Source organism: Paramormyrops kingsleyae, chromosome 6 (genome assembly GCF_048594095.1).
Source record: "Paramormyrops kingsleyae isolate MSU_618 chromosome 6, PKINGS_0.4, whole genome shotgun sequence".
Classification (NCBI taxonomy): domain Eukaryota; kingdom Metazoa; phylum Chordata; class Actinopteri; order Osteoglossiformes; family Mormyridae; genus Paramormyrops; species Paramormyrops kingsleyae.
In genome coordinates this window covers 25,737,308-25,752,721 of record NC_132802.1, presented here as the reverse complement: position 1 = coordinate 25,752,721, position 15,414 = coordinate 25,737,308, and the positions used below count along the sequence as shown (strand labels likewise).

The 15,414-nt window shown below is 39.3% G+C and overlaps 1 protein-coding gene across 2 annotated transcripts; it reads right to left on the bottom strand.

The window, feature by feature from the left end:
• Positions 1-1,732: 1,732 nt before the first annotated feature.
• On the bottom strand, positions 1,733-15,369 carry LOC111840553 (cadherin-like protein 26). 2 transcript variants are annotated; one of them, XM_023805512.2, is made up of 17 exons: positions 15,231-15,369; positions 10,835-10,954; positions 10,541-10,690; positions 9,876-10,017; positions 9,589-9,752; positions 9,322-9,453; positions 8,123-8,305; positions 7,356-7,675; positions 6,477-6,619; positions 6,000-6,224; positions 5,323-5,544; positions 4,340-4,461; positions 4,000-4,080; positions 3,820-3,912; positions 3,696-3,737; positions 3,477-3,563; positions 1,733-3,312 (listed from the first exon to the last, which is right to left on the bottom strand). In XM_023805512.2, exons 1-17 carry the CDS (start codon positions 15,276-15,278, stop codon positions 3,109-3,111), a joined length of 2,478 nt encoding a protein of 825 aa, XP_023661280.2. In that variant the 5' UTR covers positions 15,279-15,369; the 3' UTR covers positions 1,733-3,108. The 2 variants fall into 2 exon arrangements, with proteins under 2 accessions (XP_023661280.2, XP_023661281.2); XM_023805513.2 differs by having other exon boundaries at positions 3,820-3,867.
• Positions 15,370-15,414: the final 45 nt, after the last annotated feature.

Below are 15,414 nucleotides of genomic sequence, written 5' to 3'. Positions count from 1 at the left end.
TGACCTACTGGAGAATACCTCTGCCTTTCTCACCTCCCTCTCCACAGACCTCCTCCGATACCCACACCCCTCCGTGGTCACAGCCGACCTTATTGAATACATGCCAGGTATTACACTGCCCATCAGCGGCATGGACTGGGATTAAGTTAGGGGTGCTGCGGTTCTTCTTGAGCAATATTGTTAAATCTGTGCTGTTGTGTAAGAGTCTTAAGCTGGGCATCCACTGTGTCGTTTTGCAAACACCCAGCTCAAATTGTATGACTAAATCGCATGCAATGAAAAGGCAAAGCTCACGATTTAAGTCCGCTCACTATACAGTCCGATACTCGGATGCGACCTGACTACTCACACTACACGAGCAATATGGACTCCCGTACCCGGAACTGTAAACGTCGAAAAAGAAGCAGAAGAAGAAGAAGAAGAACCCGCATCAGTGGCGATGCTCACCAAAGCGAAACGTGCTGCTTTGGCCATTTGTGCAATTTTGTGCGCAGAAAAATCCAAAAAGAAGAGACGCTGGTGTGTATGGACATGAAGATGGCTGGGAAGATGTGGACAATATGGCCTGTTCGTTTTACAACGAGAACAAACGGTGTAATACTCAACTAATATGCTAATTGGCACAACATCCATGTGAGGTCACACGTATTAGGCAGCATAACTACATCATGTTGGCATACCTATCTAAATGGGGACCATCCATTCATTTCCAGGGGCAAAACCCTAATCCCAATCACCTTTAACCCCCTACCCAGCCCTTTCCTGAACTACATGTAACCAAACAAAATAGAAGACTTTTTTAACTTTTTGATTGCATTCACAGGTCTTTGTGGGGACATGAAAAATGAAGACATTTGTAATATAAACCTAATCCTCACACACACATACAGACACACACTAACATATTTAATTCATACACCCTGCGACTCGTTTATCTGTACATATAATCTATACACACCATACATATTTGACCTCCACATGTCCTTTTGTTGATCTTTCAGGTACCATCTAGTGAATCTGGGACAATCCGCAGATGGGCTTCCAAGTTGAGCAGGAAATTTCACCTGATGTGCTCACTGCTTACCAGTGGCAGTGGAATGCAGGTTATAATCCCCAATAAAACTTAACAGGTGAAAATGATCTTGCTTGGATTGCCATGAATAGGAGACACACGTGTTTTGTGTTTGCATCCTCTGATAATTATAGTTCTTTTTTACACTAACTAGTGGGGATTGTTCATCGATCGTTACACCCATTACGGCAACACTTTACTTGAAGCAGTCTACATAAGGGTGACATGTAACCGTCATAAGAATGACATGACACATGTCATGCACATTAATGACACATTATTGATGTTTATGACTGTTGTCGTAAACATGACTGTTCTCATAATGTGTCATTCGGTTTTTGGATACATTGTGGGAAGGAGACAAGTTGGCAGAGGGAGCGTGATGCTCTGGGCAGTTTTACTGGGAAATCCTGGGTCAAGCCAGTCAAATGAAGGTCAGATCCTCAGGGGCTTCTCCTCACAACTTAAAGGAGTTAAATGATCTGCTGCTAACATCTTGGTGCCAGATACCACAGGACACCATCAGAGGTCTTGTTGAATCCATGACATGGCAGGTTCGAGCTGTTCTGGAAGCTTGCGAAAGACCAGTAGCATATTAGGCAGGTGGTCATAATGTTTTGGTTCTTCGGTGTACACCTACATACACACCCAATACTTGAATGCCTTAAAAATTATATATTTCAAAACACATAAAGAACAAAAGATAATGAACGTTCATACAAATGAAATATCATTACTCATAGGCAGAATAAACTAAATGAAATATGTGTCATAACCCTAGAAACCTCAAGATGGCGATATTTACAGTGTACTATATGAAGTATACACCTTAAAAGCCATTATAAGCAGTCAATAAAGACAGACAATTCAAAATGCAGCAAAGTGTTAAACCCATATTACAGAGCATTGTTAATGATTTATAACAATACTGATTTATACTTTTACAAATCTACACACAAACCAGGGCAATTAGACATAACACCATTGAAACCCTTCATTTTTAATACAATGAGTTCCCTTTCCTCACATACATCTCCTGATACTCACATCCTTTCTTGCCTCCCGTTCAAGCTGTTCTTCTAACATCACTAATTGTGAATGAAAGCGCCACAGAGCAGAAAACCAACAGATCTGATTGAATGATGTCTGTCATCACACAGATTTAAGGATGGTCCCTTTGATCTGCACCATCTGATAATCTTCACTCAGACGCCCGTGAGTCTGTGAACCAGCAGGCAGCTCCTTGGAGAAAAATTAAGTAGATGGAGTCGGCTCTTAGTCCCTCAGTCTTCAAGTCACAATACGGGAGAGGAGGACACTTAAAGTCTACATGGAAGATCTTTCAAGCTGTCACATCCAAAGTAAAATCCATTTGTGTGATGGGGGCGATTGCTGCCTGGTGTGTTGTGTGGATTCAGTTCATCTGTTCCCTGCTGACCCTATAAAAGTTTGGCCTTGTGCTCCATCCATCCACTAACCACTAGTCAGGGTCATAAGGACCTGGGGCTGATCTCAATCTAGGGTTAAATGGGTGTTGGAACCCCCCCCCCCCCTCCCCCATACACACACACACACGCACACACACAAAAACATTCCTCTGGTCCCTCGGTCAGCAAAACCCGCGAAGGGGGTTACTCTTCAGTAGGGATCTAGACCCCCTCCCCCCAAAAAAGATTTGAAAAAGATATTCAAAACGGAAATGTCACGTATGGTATGGCTTTGTTGGAGTTATCACCCTTACCCTTTTTTTTTATATGTTTTGATTTTCATCTTTCACCCTTCTTAAGTTGACCCTACACCTGCCAAATTTTGTTACCCCGAAGAGGGAAACTCTCTCCATAATAAACTGCCAATTCTGCATCATGTGGTTCTCTTTGCTATCCCAGCTGGTGGGATTCCCACACCTAGTTCATGTCCAACTCTGCTCTTTATATACCTTAACATATCACTGCACGCTTCCAAAAAAGTAGCTTTGCTGGTAGGCTGGGATCTTGGCTGCGGTAAGTTGGGGTCAGAGTGGACCCTATCTGTGGACCCTATCTGGAATCGTATGTTGGCCTACTCACAGCAGCCAACCCATTAAACCTGGGACCCAGGTCCTGAAGTCTGTCAGGAGTGAATTCGCTATCAGGGATGGAGATGCAGTCCAACTGGCAGTGGCTCGGTGTGTCGCCCTCGTAGGCGTAGAGCTTAGGAAGATCATCCGACGGCTCCTCATGAGCTTGAATGGAATACATCTTCTGCAAGTGAAGGAATGAAATGTGTGACCACACAGGTTTAAAAAATGAAATAACCGAATCACTGGGGCAAAGAGTCAGGTAACTGACACCTTGCACAGCGGCACCTTCCGACAATAGAAAGTGTAAACAGAAACACTTCTTGTCATGGTTCTAAATTGACTCACCTGATTAAGAATGGATCTCAAGTCTAAGGGTCTCATTTTAGTATAATTTTCTCTTGATGTAGACATAGATCTTCTTAGTGCTGAGTTCTGTTCCAGACCATAAATGCAAGAGACCAAAATTATGCAAATTGTCCTGTCACTCTCACGATAATGTATTGGTGACTAAATAATGATAACATGGGGCAGAAGAACTAATTGTAGTTCAGCTGTGTGACATACCTGGTAGGGTCCAGGTTTCATGTATGACCTACTGCTCATGCTCTGCAAAGGAAAGGGTAAACTGTTTGGGTGTGTCATAATTAGGTATAATCTGGAAGCCAGTCAGGTGCATTTATTCACATACCCTGTTCAAAGTCTTTCTCGGTAGCTGCTGGGAAAATGTCCCTCCCATCTGTAATAAATTTGATTGCCCTTTAATGCTAGATTGTATTGCACACTGCAAAAAATACATACTTTTCAAGTAAACGCACAGCTTATGACAGGTGATGGACTTCTAATAACGTTGCTCCGTTTGGCAGTTTACCTGCTGGCTCATTTGCACCTTCTGCAAAGTCACACCGTTAGAAATGTGCTCCACCTGATCTTTCTGTACTTCATTAGGAATCTATATAGATTAGAAAACAATATGAGTAACAATGCTGTATAATACATATCCCACGTCTTGATGATGTAAAGCGAAACTCTTCAAAAATGGCCCTTGATTCAAAATCCAGGCCATGTTTTCAGTTCTCCCAGGTAGATAGTTTGATAATTACTTCTGATTCTGATTGGCTACAGAGGCTTCACATTGGCTCACAGGTAAATGAAAGCTGGAAAATAACCAAACTTGGCGATTGATTGATAATAATGTAATATGTAATTACCGGACAATCTGTTCCTGGTGTCTCAGTATTGGACGTAATCAAGTACTCTCCAGTGCCGTGGTCGACTTGCATGACTGGTTTTTCCTTCTTGCAAGATAAAAATGAGGCCAGAAGCAGGACACCTTAAACGAAACATTCATGTGATTAAATATGTTTCTGCCAAACACAGCTGAAAGTAAATGAGAAGCCGAAAAGGATACAGTTTGATATTAATGCACAGTACATCTCAAAGTTTCTAAGTTCAGTGATTAACCTCTAGAGGGCGAAATACGCCAAAAAAAAGTGGTGGAAAATCGATGGATTGATAGAATGTGAGACAGACATGTGACTGAAGTTTTACAAAATGTGAGAACTGGGTAATAAGAAATCAAAAGACGCAGCGCTTTAATTAAGCAGCCTTAGAGCCTACACCAACTTTCATTGTTGTATTATCATGATATATTTTACACATGCAGGATGTTCACTGCTTTGTGCCCATTGCTTTCTGGGATATTACCCATGTACTTTGTAACCCTATATTAGCTATGCAGCTATGCAACTTACCCCACTTTCACTTTTAAGAATGCATATTTCCTGTTTTCTGTGAATGATAGTGTGCAAAAAAAAACTGCACACCTACACATTTTTACACTGCACACCCCATATCTGCTGCCTACCAATCTTAAAAGTGAATAATTTGTAATCACACTGTCAGCCCAGTACCCAGTTGTGGTTTCGACTTCATAATATAAGCATTGAATCTAACTGACAGAGTGAAGAAATGATAATAGATTGCTTACAGTCAATCCAGTTTCAATTCACCCATAACTGCTTGTTCCATACCTGGTAAGCAGGGATCATCTTACAGTTCTCAATGCAGGGAGCAATGAGAACAAGATCCCAGCCCATCAAAAGGCAAATGAATTTCCCAACCAAAAATCAGGTGTATGGTTTGACTGGCGGCCCGATACGAGTTGCATCGGTATTTTTGAATATCATCTTACCCAGTAACACAAGCGGTGCGATGATCATGACCCCGAGTGCACTGTTGGTGACCCGCGATGTCACTGCGCGCTGCATCTGGCAGTTGGGCGAGGTAGTGCAGTCGCACACGGTGACTGAGAGGTTCTGCAGGGACCCGTGACCCTGCGTGTCGTAGACCTTGAGCTGCAGCTCGTGTGGCCCAGCGTACACCGTCTTCTCCCTCACAAGGGTAGCCGTTTCCCCTGTAGGAAGCGCACCACTTCGTATCGTACAACTAACACATTTGTGATTTCTCTGCTTTTTTGTGTTCAGTGACGCTGAGCAAATACGGACAATGATGCTAGCTAAATGCGTTTCTTTTAGCTAATGTTGAATAATATTCAGTAAGAATATAATATTTTCTATTTTCTATAATATTTCATATGTTAAATTACAATATTCTGACTATTTCCCAAAATTATGTATGAGTAAGGATGTCAGGTTAAAAAAAATTAAAAGTCATTTGAAAAGAATTTAGTTTGGGCATTAAAAATCCAAATGCATCTAATCGATCATTAAAAATTTTGATAGGACTCTTGCTTTGTTCCGCACTCTTTCCACGCCAGCTAATGTTAACTACGAAAGCGCTTAGATAACCATGAGTACTTGCTGTGTCAGGAGGTATCAGAAACGCGTCCCACCTGAGTTATCCAATTACCGTGGTAAGGATCAAGGTGCCATTTGCCCTTGACGTCACCTTGCAGCTCAAAGAGATAGGGCCCGGCAAAAGGGTCCTGATCCCGGTCATGGGCGGCGATCTGGACCGCCGTGGGCCCGTCCGACAGGCACATGTCCACCGCGTGCTGGAGCAACTCTGGCACGTTGTCATTCTGGTCCTTCAGGTGGATGATGAGAGATCCTGTGCCTGTCAATGGCGGCTTGCCTGAGGCAGTGAAGGGACGCCGCCGAGCAAGAAGGGCAGGGGTGCGTGAAAAGGGGGGAGGGAGTGACCTTTCATCGGCTGTTTAAGTGGAATTACAAGCTATTGCTCTCTGTTTGATCAACTCCCAAGAGGTGCAGCTGCAGACTGGTTACACATGACAGGCATTCAAAGGCTTTGTGCAAAAATAAATATTCCCCAGCAGGGTGTGGTGAGATACCTCACAGAGCCACATTTGCAGGAGCAGGTTCTTACCTTTATCTATTGCGTACAAGGTTACAGTGTAGGTATTATTCACAACGTAAGGCGACTCTCTGTCCAGTGTCTTCACAGTTGTAATTTGTCCAGTTTTTGGATTCACAGTCACCCAATTACCTGGATCTTTTTCTATCTTGTACCTGAAACAAAATGACAGATGTAAACAGAACAGAATCAATCAAACCAAGTTAGCAATAAAAACATTTGAAACAAAGTAAAAAATACCGTATTTTGTTGCTTAATAATAAATTATCTGAATGAAAGCATTTAAACTCCTAGTAAAGCAGGAAACATGTATATGTGCATGTAATGTTAGTATAAAGCAAAGAAGAAGCATAGGCATTTCAAATCTGTGCATAAAATATTTTCACTGTTGTTTTCTATACTTTGACATGCATGAGCTTTTTTCTTTTAGATCAATATATGTGACATATAGCAGTTTTGTTACAGACACTCCTCTACTTACGAACAAGTTACGTTCCGAATGGCCGTTCGCAACTTGAAATGTTCGTAAGTCATTATTCAACATCATCTTAAGGGTATACACAAGTACAAAAAACTAGGATGCTGGGAGTACGCACGCTACGCTGCTGCGCGGCGGGAGTAGCGGCCAGAAGTCGCACTAGGTGGAATTGACGTGCAGAAAAAAAAAAAATTGATGTTGTGAACAGGAAACGGGAGCCCAACGAACACAATTTGAACTTACAGTCCTCTTCGTTTGTATGTCTGAAAGTTCATAAATTGAGGAGTAAATTGAAGTTTGAAAGTAGAGGAGCATCTGTACTTTTAAAACAAGCCTTTGGCATGCACATTTGCACATTGGTTGTCACTTCTGTCGTACATTCCTTTCATTTCCGACCAGGCCCCCATTCTTACACAAATTCACTATTATAGGTGCGATCCGGATCTATCGCAGTGAGAGTTTCGAGCAGATGTCCCACTTCTAGGTTCTCTTCGACCATGATGATTTTCACGGGCGGCTTGAAGGCTGGAGGGTCGTTCACATCATCCACAAACACGGTTATGACCTCGGTGTGAGCCGCAGGCACTCCCTCCTGTCCAGGCACCCCTGCTGTCGTAAGCACCTCCCACAGCCCCGTTTCGGCCTTCTTCTGCACCTGGCAGGAGAAGAATGGCTCCTCGTTCTCCACACTGATGGTAAGGTTTCTACTGGCGGCCAACTCAAAGTCGAGGGGCTGTGGAACATGGATAACGTTCACCAGTGTTCACTGTACTGCCATGTGCAAAATCAGACTTGGGCGAAAGAGCTATTTTTATTGGCCCTCAAGAACATTAAAATAAACGGGTTTTATTATACAATCATAAATACAATTGCTACTTCCATCCCGACATGTAAAAATGAAATTTCTTCAAAAGAAAATGTTATCTATCATAGCTGTCATGGGACATGAAGACACTCATTGGTAGGCGTTTTTGAGTACCTTGAAAAGCTCTATAAATAAAATGTATTATTGTTATTATTATTATTATTATTATTATTATTATTAAATTGCCCCTGCTGAAACAATGAAGTTCAAATCTGGCCCTCCACAGAACGTAATTGCCCAGGCCTGCGTAACATGAACATACAAAGCAACACTCTGTATTTGGCATTCCTGGCAAGAGTGGGCACGCCAATCTACCTTTTCAACGACCAGTACTCCGTCATTGGTTTCTGGGTCAGTGTGGATGCTGAAGACATTGTCCTTGTCTCCGTGGATGGTGTATTTGGCCCTCCACGCCGGCGTGTTTTTGGAGTCCTTGTCCGTAACATGTACTCGCAAAACAGAAACTCCTGACTCTCTCTCATTGATTCTGCCTGGTCCCTGGGAAACAGAGGCAGTTTCAAATACACATCTCAATAAAACAGCTTTGCATTGTGTGCTCTGTCATATCTGTTGACAGAGCATAGTGTTATGGTTTGCTCAGCAAATAGAGAAAAATTCCCAAGTGCAGAATGAGGGGAAATAATGCCACAATGGTCGTCGTTTCACATACTTTTTTTTGGAATACTGGGGCGTGGTCATTTATGTCCAATATATGTTTTGGTTTTGCTAATTCAAGAGACACGATAGACCTGCCAGATCATGGGCCAGTTACTATGGATACATTTTAGAGGGAATATCACAATCAAAATGCCTTTTTCATCCAAAGTAGGCATGAAAATGTCATTATTTGGTGTTTTTTTTTTATGGTATGGTGCCCATTAAGAGACACAAGGCGCCATTTCCTGAGGGGGTGCTGAGTTAGCAAGGCACTTTCACTTTGTTTCAGACAGGGGGCGCCACATGGGGCTTGACTGGTGCGCAAAATGGCAAATGAAATCCTTATACAGCTGTTTTTGGAATGGATATTTAATTGTGCTTAAAGGAATCTGTCAAATATCATGTAATTTAATAAGCGACTGAGGAATCTTAAACCATGGAAATCACACAGCATTGTGTGCACAGCCTGAAAGAAACACCAATCGCCCAACAAGTGACTGCATGCTCAAGTAATTATTAAGGATATTACATAGTGAGCTGCTGTTTCAGTGTTGACTCATTGTCAGCTGAAGTCAAGCAAAGAAAGTCAATCCTGTCTTTTCTGTTTGTGGGGAGCGTCAGTAATCTTTTTTGACACCTAGAACAATGTGGTCTAATATTCTGAAACTTATGAGAGAGAAAAAAAAAATGTTACTTTTTGACCAAAGAACTCTTTAGGTAACCAGAAAGAAAAGAATGTCAACTTTAAGTGCACTACAATAAAATGTTGTGTTATTTTTGAAATTCTATTTGTTTTGGACTGTTTTGGTTCATACAAAAAAAAAAAAAAAAAAAAAAAACAAGCCTTTAAAACTTACCGTGCGACCAGCAAAGGTAGGCAGGTGGTTGTTTTTGTCTGTTATGCTGATGCTGACCGTAGTGTTGCTGGACAGACGCACCACCTCACCATTGTCTTTTGCTTCCACCACTACATTGTACGTCTTTGCTTTCTGCAGGACAACAAACATGTTTGATGACTCACGTGCATCTTTAACTTTTGTGCACACTTTAAAAACAACTTTTGCAATATGATGGACATCTTTAAGGGGCAACAAAACCCCATGTGATGGAAAATTGTCTCTTACCTCATAGTCCAAACATCCTTTAAATGATATTTTGCCACTTTGTTCAATGAAAAACTCAGCATTGGAGGTTTTAGGGGTCACAGAAAGTATCTTATATTGAAAAGTTGAGTTTGGGGTTCCTGGTTTATCAAAATCTGTTGCCAATACAGTCAAAACATTGGATCCTTGACAGGTAAAAAAAGAGGAACGTTATAATTTAATGAATTACAACTGAACAAAATGTAAGATACCTGTAATGGCATGTACAGCAATCATATTAATATTTCGTAATTCTGAAGATGATTTACCCTGTGTCATTGATTCTTCAGTCGTCGTTTCATATACTTTTTTTTGGAATATTGGGGCGTGGTCATTTATGTCCAATATATTTATCTCGACACCAAGCTTGGTGTCCACAACTGATGAGGATTTTCTAGCTTCAAATGTTAGCTGCAAGAACAGTGCAAAATATTACTTTTTTTGACAAATTATTTGTTTCAAAGTACAAGTATTTGCTAAAATAATGATAGATATCTTTATTATTTTATTAGTAGTTTCAAGATGATAACTTTAAATCTAATTCCCTTAACTGTATTTTCATGTACAGAATATAAAGTATTTTCTTTTCTGCTAGAAACACACATTATTATTATTATTTTACAGATACAGAAGCTCCTCGGGTTAAGATGGGGTTATGTTCTGATAATCCTACAGTAAGGTGAAAATGCATTTTAATACACTAGACCTAACCTAACAAACATCATATCCTAGTCGAGTCTACCTTAAACATGCTTATAACACTTACATTAACCTACAGCTGGGCAAAATAATTAACTCAAAGCCTATTTTATAATAAAGTGCTGAATATCTCATGTAATTTATTGAATAATCATGCCCATTGTAAAGTTGTCACATGGGAGGAACCCGGGAGCAAGTAGTAATGTTTCAGGACTAAGAGTTAGCTGCTGTATACCTTCAGTACATGATACTGCTCATAATCCACCTTCCCGTGAACACTAATTAGCCCCGTATTTTGATCGATTTTCAGGATATTCTTGGGTTCTTCGTCTACCCCCTTTCCATGGAGAATGAAGTGCACAACGTAGTCACGCTGAATGCTGATCTAAGAGGACAGGTTGAGCATGAGCACATGTGTAAAGGGAGTCGCACACGAGAAGTCTGGTATTAATTAGGTTTGCATTTCAAGCAATTTGTGTAGCTTAAATCATCTGAATAGAAAATGAAAATTATGCCCAGGAAAGCTTACATTCCCCAGTGGATATGGGAATGGGCCTTTATGCTCCTCCTCAATGGTGAATGAGTCGATGATCCAGGCCCGCTTCTGTCGGACATGACTGTTTGATGAGGCCTCCAGCACTAGCACGTTCTGGTATAAAAAATGTAAGTTGATCTGAAGTTGAATGAATATGACATTGATTAAACAGTAGACTTCCAAATCTTGGATTAAATGGATTATGTAGCATTTGGATTGAGTTTACTTCCTTTTGTATTAATATGGTATCATTAAGCCAATGTTTATAACCTTGATCCTTGAGACAATGAATGCCGGATTTTGCCTTACATATGATGGTGATTAATTAGGTTTAATTAAGATAATAAATACATGTTGCACAATTCAGATAATGCGCTAGACCATGGGAAGGCGTGCTAAAAAGTTTAAGTATATCAGCCAAAGTAATAAAATAATACGAGGACCTTCAGGGGACAGGGTTGGAAATATTTTTAAAACAGTTTTGTGTTGCCTAGCCACTGTTTTGCGTTCCCTCACAAAACTTTTGCAATCATTCACAATTGATTTGCAACTTTGCAGGTTTCATAGTTTTGCATTCTCTTGCTAAATACTTGCTTGCCTTCTTAATTACAAGAAAACGGAGTATCTTCCAACCCTATGCCCTTAGGGGCTCCGTAACAGAGTGCCAAATGTATCCGTGTGATAATTTCGTAAATGTAACGAAACTGTACTTACATTTATCAGTTCTTTAGATAATTGATTTCAGGGCTAAAGAGAAGCAGCTATTGACAGAAAAATTAATACTGCATTTTTACTGATTTAAAAAACAAGGTGTTTAGAAAGTTAAGTCATGTTCTTCGGTCAACATTAAACAGTCGTTACAGAGTTTCATGTCATTTCGATTAAAACCCTGTTGTATTATTGTAACCCCATTTATTTGAGATGCAGCACAAACAGCCACAGCTACAGACCGCCTCTAGGCTAGACAGAACAACCATTCTCGTGTTTAGTTTATCTGGAGACTGACATTACCATAGCTACAGCATAAAATATGTATGTGTCACCTAGGCAGCCCACTGTATGTTTTTACCTTCCTTTCTTTGGTAAGATATTATATTATTTTGTAGAATGCACATCTGTAAAAGCACCTTTAGAACAAGTATTTTTTTCGCCCATAATTAAAATGTATATATTGTGATTTAAAAGCCTTGTTGCAAACACACACACACAGACACACACACATATATATTTACAGTACAGACACACATATATAATCTCCTCTTTTTTAACCTCTCCTTAAGGGCACCTCAGCCATCCTATGTATTCGTATTCCTTGAATGTCTCCACCAATCAATCAGTCAATCAATCGATTGGTCAATCAATCAATTTCATTAACTTGATTTGTTAAATAATTGAATGGGTTATTGATTAGGCAAACAAGATGGTCAAGCCCAAAAAATGCATGGGTACATTGGATGGTTGCAGCATATCATAGTTTTACACCAACAAGAAGATCATTTAAACACCATTTTCTGTGACTGTTTAAGACTTTTGCACAGTACTCCATGTGTATGTGCGTACTGTATATATAATACCAGTAAAAAGTTTTTACACACACTGAGAATTTCTACATTTGCATGTTACTCACTTAACATTTATTAAAAATACACTCAATATTCTTTGCTAACACATCTATAAATTTACAAAATTTGTAAATTGTAAAATTTACAAACCTTACAATTTTACAGTATGTTCACCATTTGAGTACCTTTATTTGCAAGAAAATTTGTCTTTGATTCATCAAAGTTATAACAGCAAAGAAAATTCAAAGCATTCTTTCTACAAGCAACATTAAGTATTGCTCTGTTTCAAGGGAAGAAACAGGTAACTAGTGCATTTGATTATGCCATCACCACACAACCAGTTAATAGGATGTCAGACATGCACTGTTACAAACTCTTTCCATGTTATAAGGGAAGCTTTTTTATTTGACTTATATTTCAATTTGTAGTTGTTGACTCAACTGCCAAGTGCTTAATAAGAATAAAAAATCTACAGTGTATGAAATAAATGGAAAAGCGGTCAAAACCTGGCTGGCTGACTGGTAGTGTATATATCATCTTCAGAACTGGGCCAAATCATGTCCTAACAAAATAACAATAATAAAAATATATTATATATCGACATACTATTCTATTTTTTTGATGTAGCTTAGCATGGATGGAATGTATGAGCATCTATTTAAATAACTGTTGGTGTACTTTTACCTTTTTAAACTTATCCCAGACAAGAATTCACAAGTTCAAACAATTAAAAAAATGTGTTAAAAGCCTTCAAAATCTAAAACTATATCTACAGATAATATAGGTAAAAAATGTTAAATTTCACTATTATAATCATCTGTGTTTTAAAATGTATATTTTGATGAAAATGGTTTCTCTTTAAAGTTATGCCCCAGATTATTGTTAACTCAATCTGATTTCTACAAAAAAACAAAATTTAATCGGCTATTAAAAGGACCCGCTGCATCCTAAGGACCCTGACCTCACTTCCTGGTTTCAAAAAAGGAGGGAATACTGCTCAAGCACTTTTTAAGTGCTTTTTAAAATTTCTTTGATAAATGCATGAAATAACATTGAATCAGGTATGTCTCAAGCATAATAGGTCAATTCCGTAGCCCCCCAAAACTAAATAAAAAAAGATCTGGTTTAAAAATGCATATTTTGATTAGCATTAAGAGACCTCTTACCTACTTTTAAAAATGAAATGGCTACTCACTATGACTATGCTGTGAAATTAAAAAATATAACAATTATGTCAACTCCGTAAGATGTCAACTCTGTCAGACATTTGAAAGATTTTCATTTAGTTCTGTTAAGGTCTGAAACAACCAAAAGTAGTAGATTCATGTTTGAAATGGCAATCTGTGTGCTTCCAAGTTTTTAAGTTTACGTACTATTTTGTGTTTTATATGATGTCAACTTTGTCAGTTGGCTGTCAGCTCCGTCAGATGGATTTTTCTGTTATATTCATTAAAAGTATGCTCAGAATGATTAAAAAAATTAGTTTATAACAAGAAAAATTCTGTTGTAAACCTACTGTGTGTTATTAGGGTTATAAATGTGTTTTATGTTATAACGTTGAGGGATTTCCCTAGTTACTTTGTAGTTATTTAATTATGTTAATTTAGTTCATTCATATATAGCTTTCATATTTCTTAATTTTATATTTCTTTCTGTCCTTGCTACTCGCTCATCATGTTCTTTGCCTCTCATACAACTTACTCTCACCAAGGCCGTCTGACCCCCCCGGCTCCAGGAGTCTGTATGAAGACCATGGATAAGGGGTCTGCTGCCCTCAGTGAAGGGAATTTTTGTTAACAAAATTCAAGCTCTCAGCTGCAAAAAAATGTCTTTTAAGATAAAATGAAATCACTGGGAGTTTGGCCCATTACAAAGTTTAATAGCCAAGATGTTTGATCTTTTAAAAAACATCGATTGAAGAATAAAAATAAAAATTCCTCCAAAATAAGATTTTGTCCCTATTCTCAAGGATATTCTCTTTTAAATAATACCTCAAGTTATTGAACTATTTAATAAGTAATTTTATTAAAATTCTTGTTTTGTGTTATTGGTCATTTGCATATATGCTGATGATTAGACTGTTTTGAGAGCCTGGTGTTCTCTTCCAGTTCAAATCAGGATTTGCGGTGCCAACAGCCATTGTCAATAATTGCTCCCTTCTCAGGTATTGATTGCCAGCCCATTGTATCATGCAGTGCTGTAGTAAGGGATGTGGTTGCTACATTCTGTTAATCAGCCAAGTTCAGAATAGCGACCAGCAATGGGTGGAATGTTAGCCACGCAAGTTCAAGAGAAAAGACAAAGTTTGTGTGAAATTGTACTATTTTGCAGTAATTTGGGGGGAGGAGCAAACTGTAAATAGATCTTGTGGCTGAGTGACTGCACACTGCAACTGGCTTATTTGTGTGGTTAGGCAAACCCAGCTTTCCTGCTGTAAGTACTTCCTGGGAAAAGCTGTGAACCTTAATGGACATGAGGTAGTATTTGTGTGTTAAACCGAACAGCGTGTGTAACAATTGATTCTAAACAGTCATTTAAAAATCGTCATTTGTGCAGAGACATTTAAAATTTGTCATTGTGCAAAGTTCTTTATAGATCACTTTTTTGTAGCACTTCTTATTCTTGCAATTGCTAATAATATCTCTTATTATTTACCACAGGTAATGCTATACCTAGACTTCTTCAGTACAGTGCTATTATGGTTGCTGTTGTTCTGAACACTGAGTTGCAAATTCAGCTGTTTCTTGCTTATTGTTTAAACGACTTTTTTGATCTTTGCCAACAACCAAAGTCACAATATATGTAAAGGGCATATAAGCCGTACTTACCAGTGACAGTAGAAACAGCACAGCGGATATCCTGGCAAAGGCCCGCATGGTACTCCACCTCAGCAGACAGCCTCACTGTGTTTGCCCAAGCGCAGCCCTGTGCATGTGCAGCCTGAAGGTGTTTCAGTTTAAATGCGGGAAGGCAGTCTCAGAAGACCCCGTGATGCGGCTTGCCACCAGGCAG

Bases quoted from the DNA above. Each gene is read 5' to 3' on its own strand.
- LOC111840553 (XM_023805512.2), bottom strand. From the start codon at position 15,278: ATGCGGGCCTTTGCCAGGATATCCGCTGTGCTGTTTCTACTGTCACTG. The intron at 10,018-10,540 runs GTATACAGCAGC...CTGTTCTTGCAG, and splicing joins AGCAGTATCATGTACTGAAG to CTAACATTTGAAGCTAGAAA. The intron at 9,454-9,588 runs GTAAGAGACAAT...GTTGTCCTGCAG, and splicing joins AAGGATGTTTGGACTATGAG to AAAGCAAAGACGTACAATGT.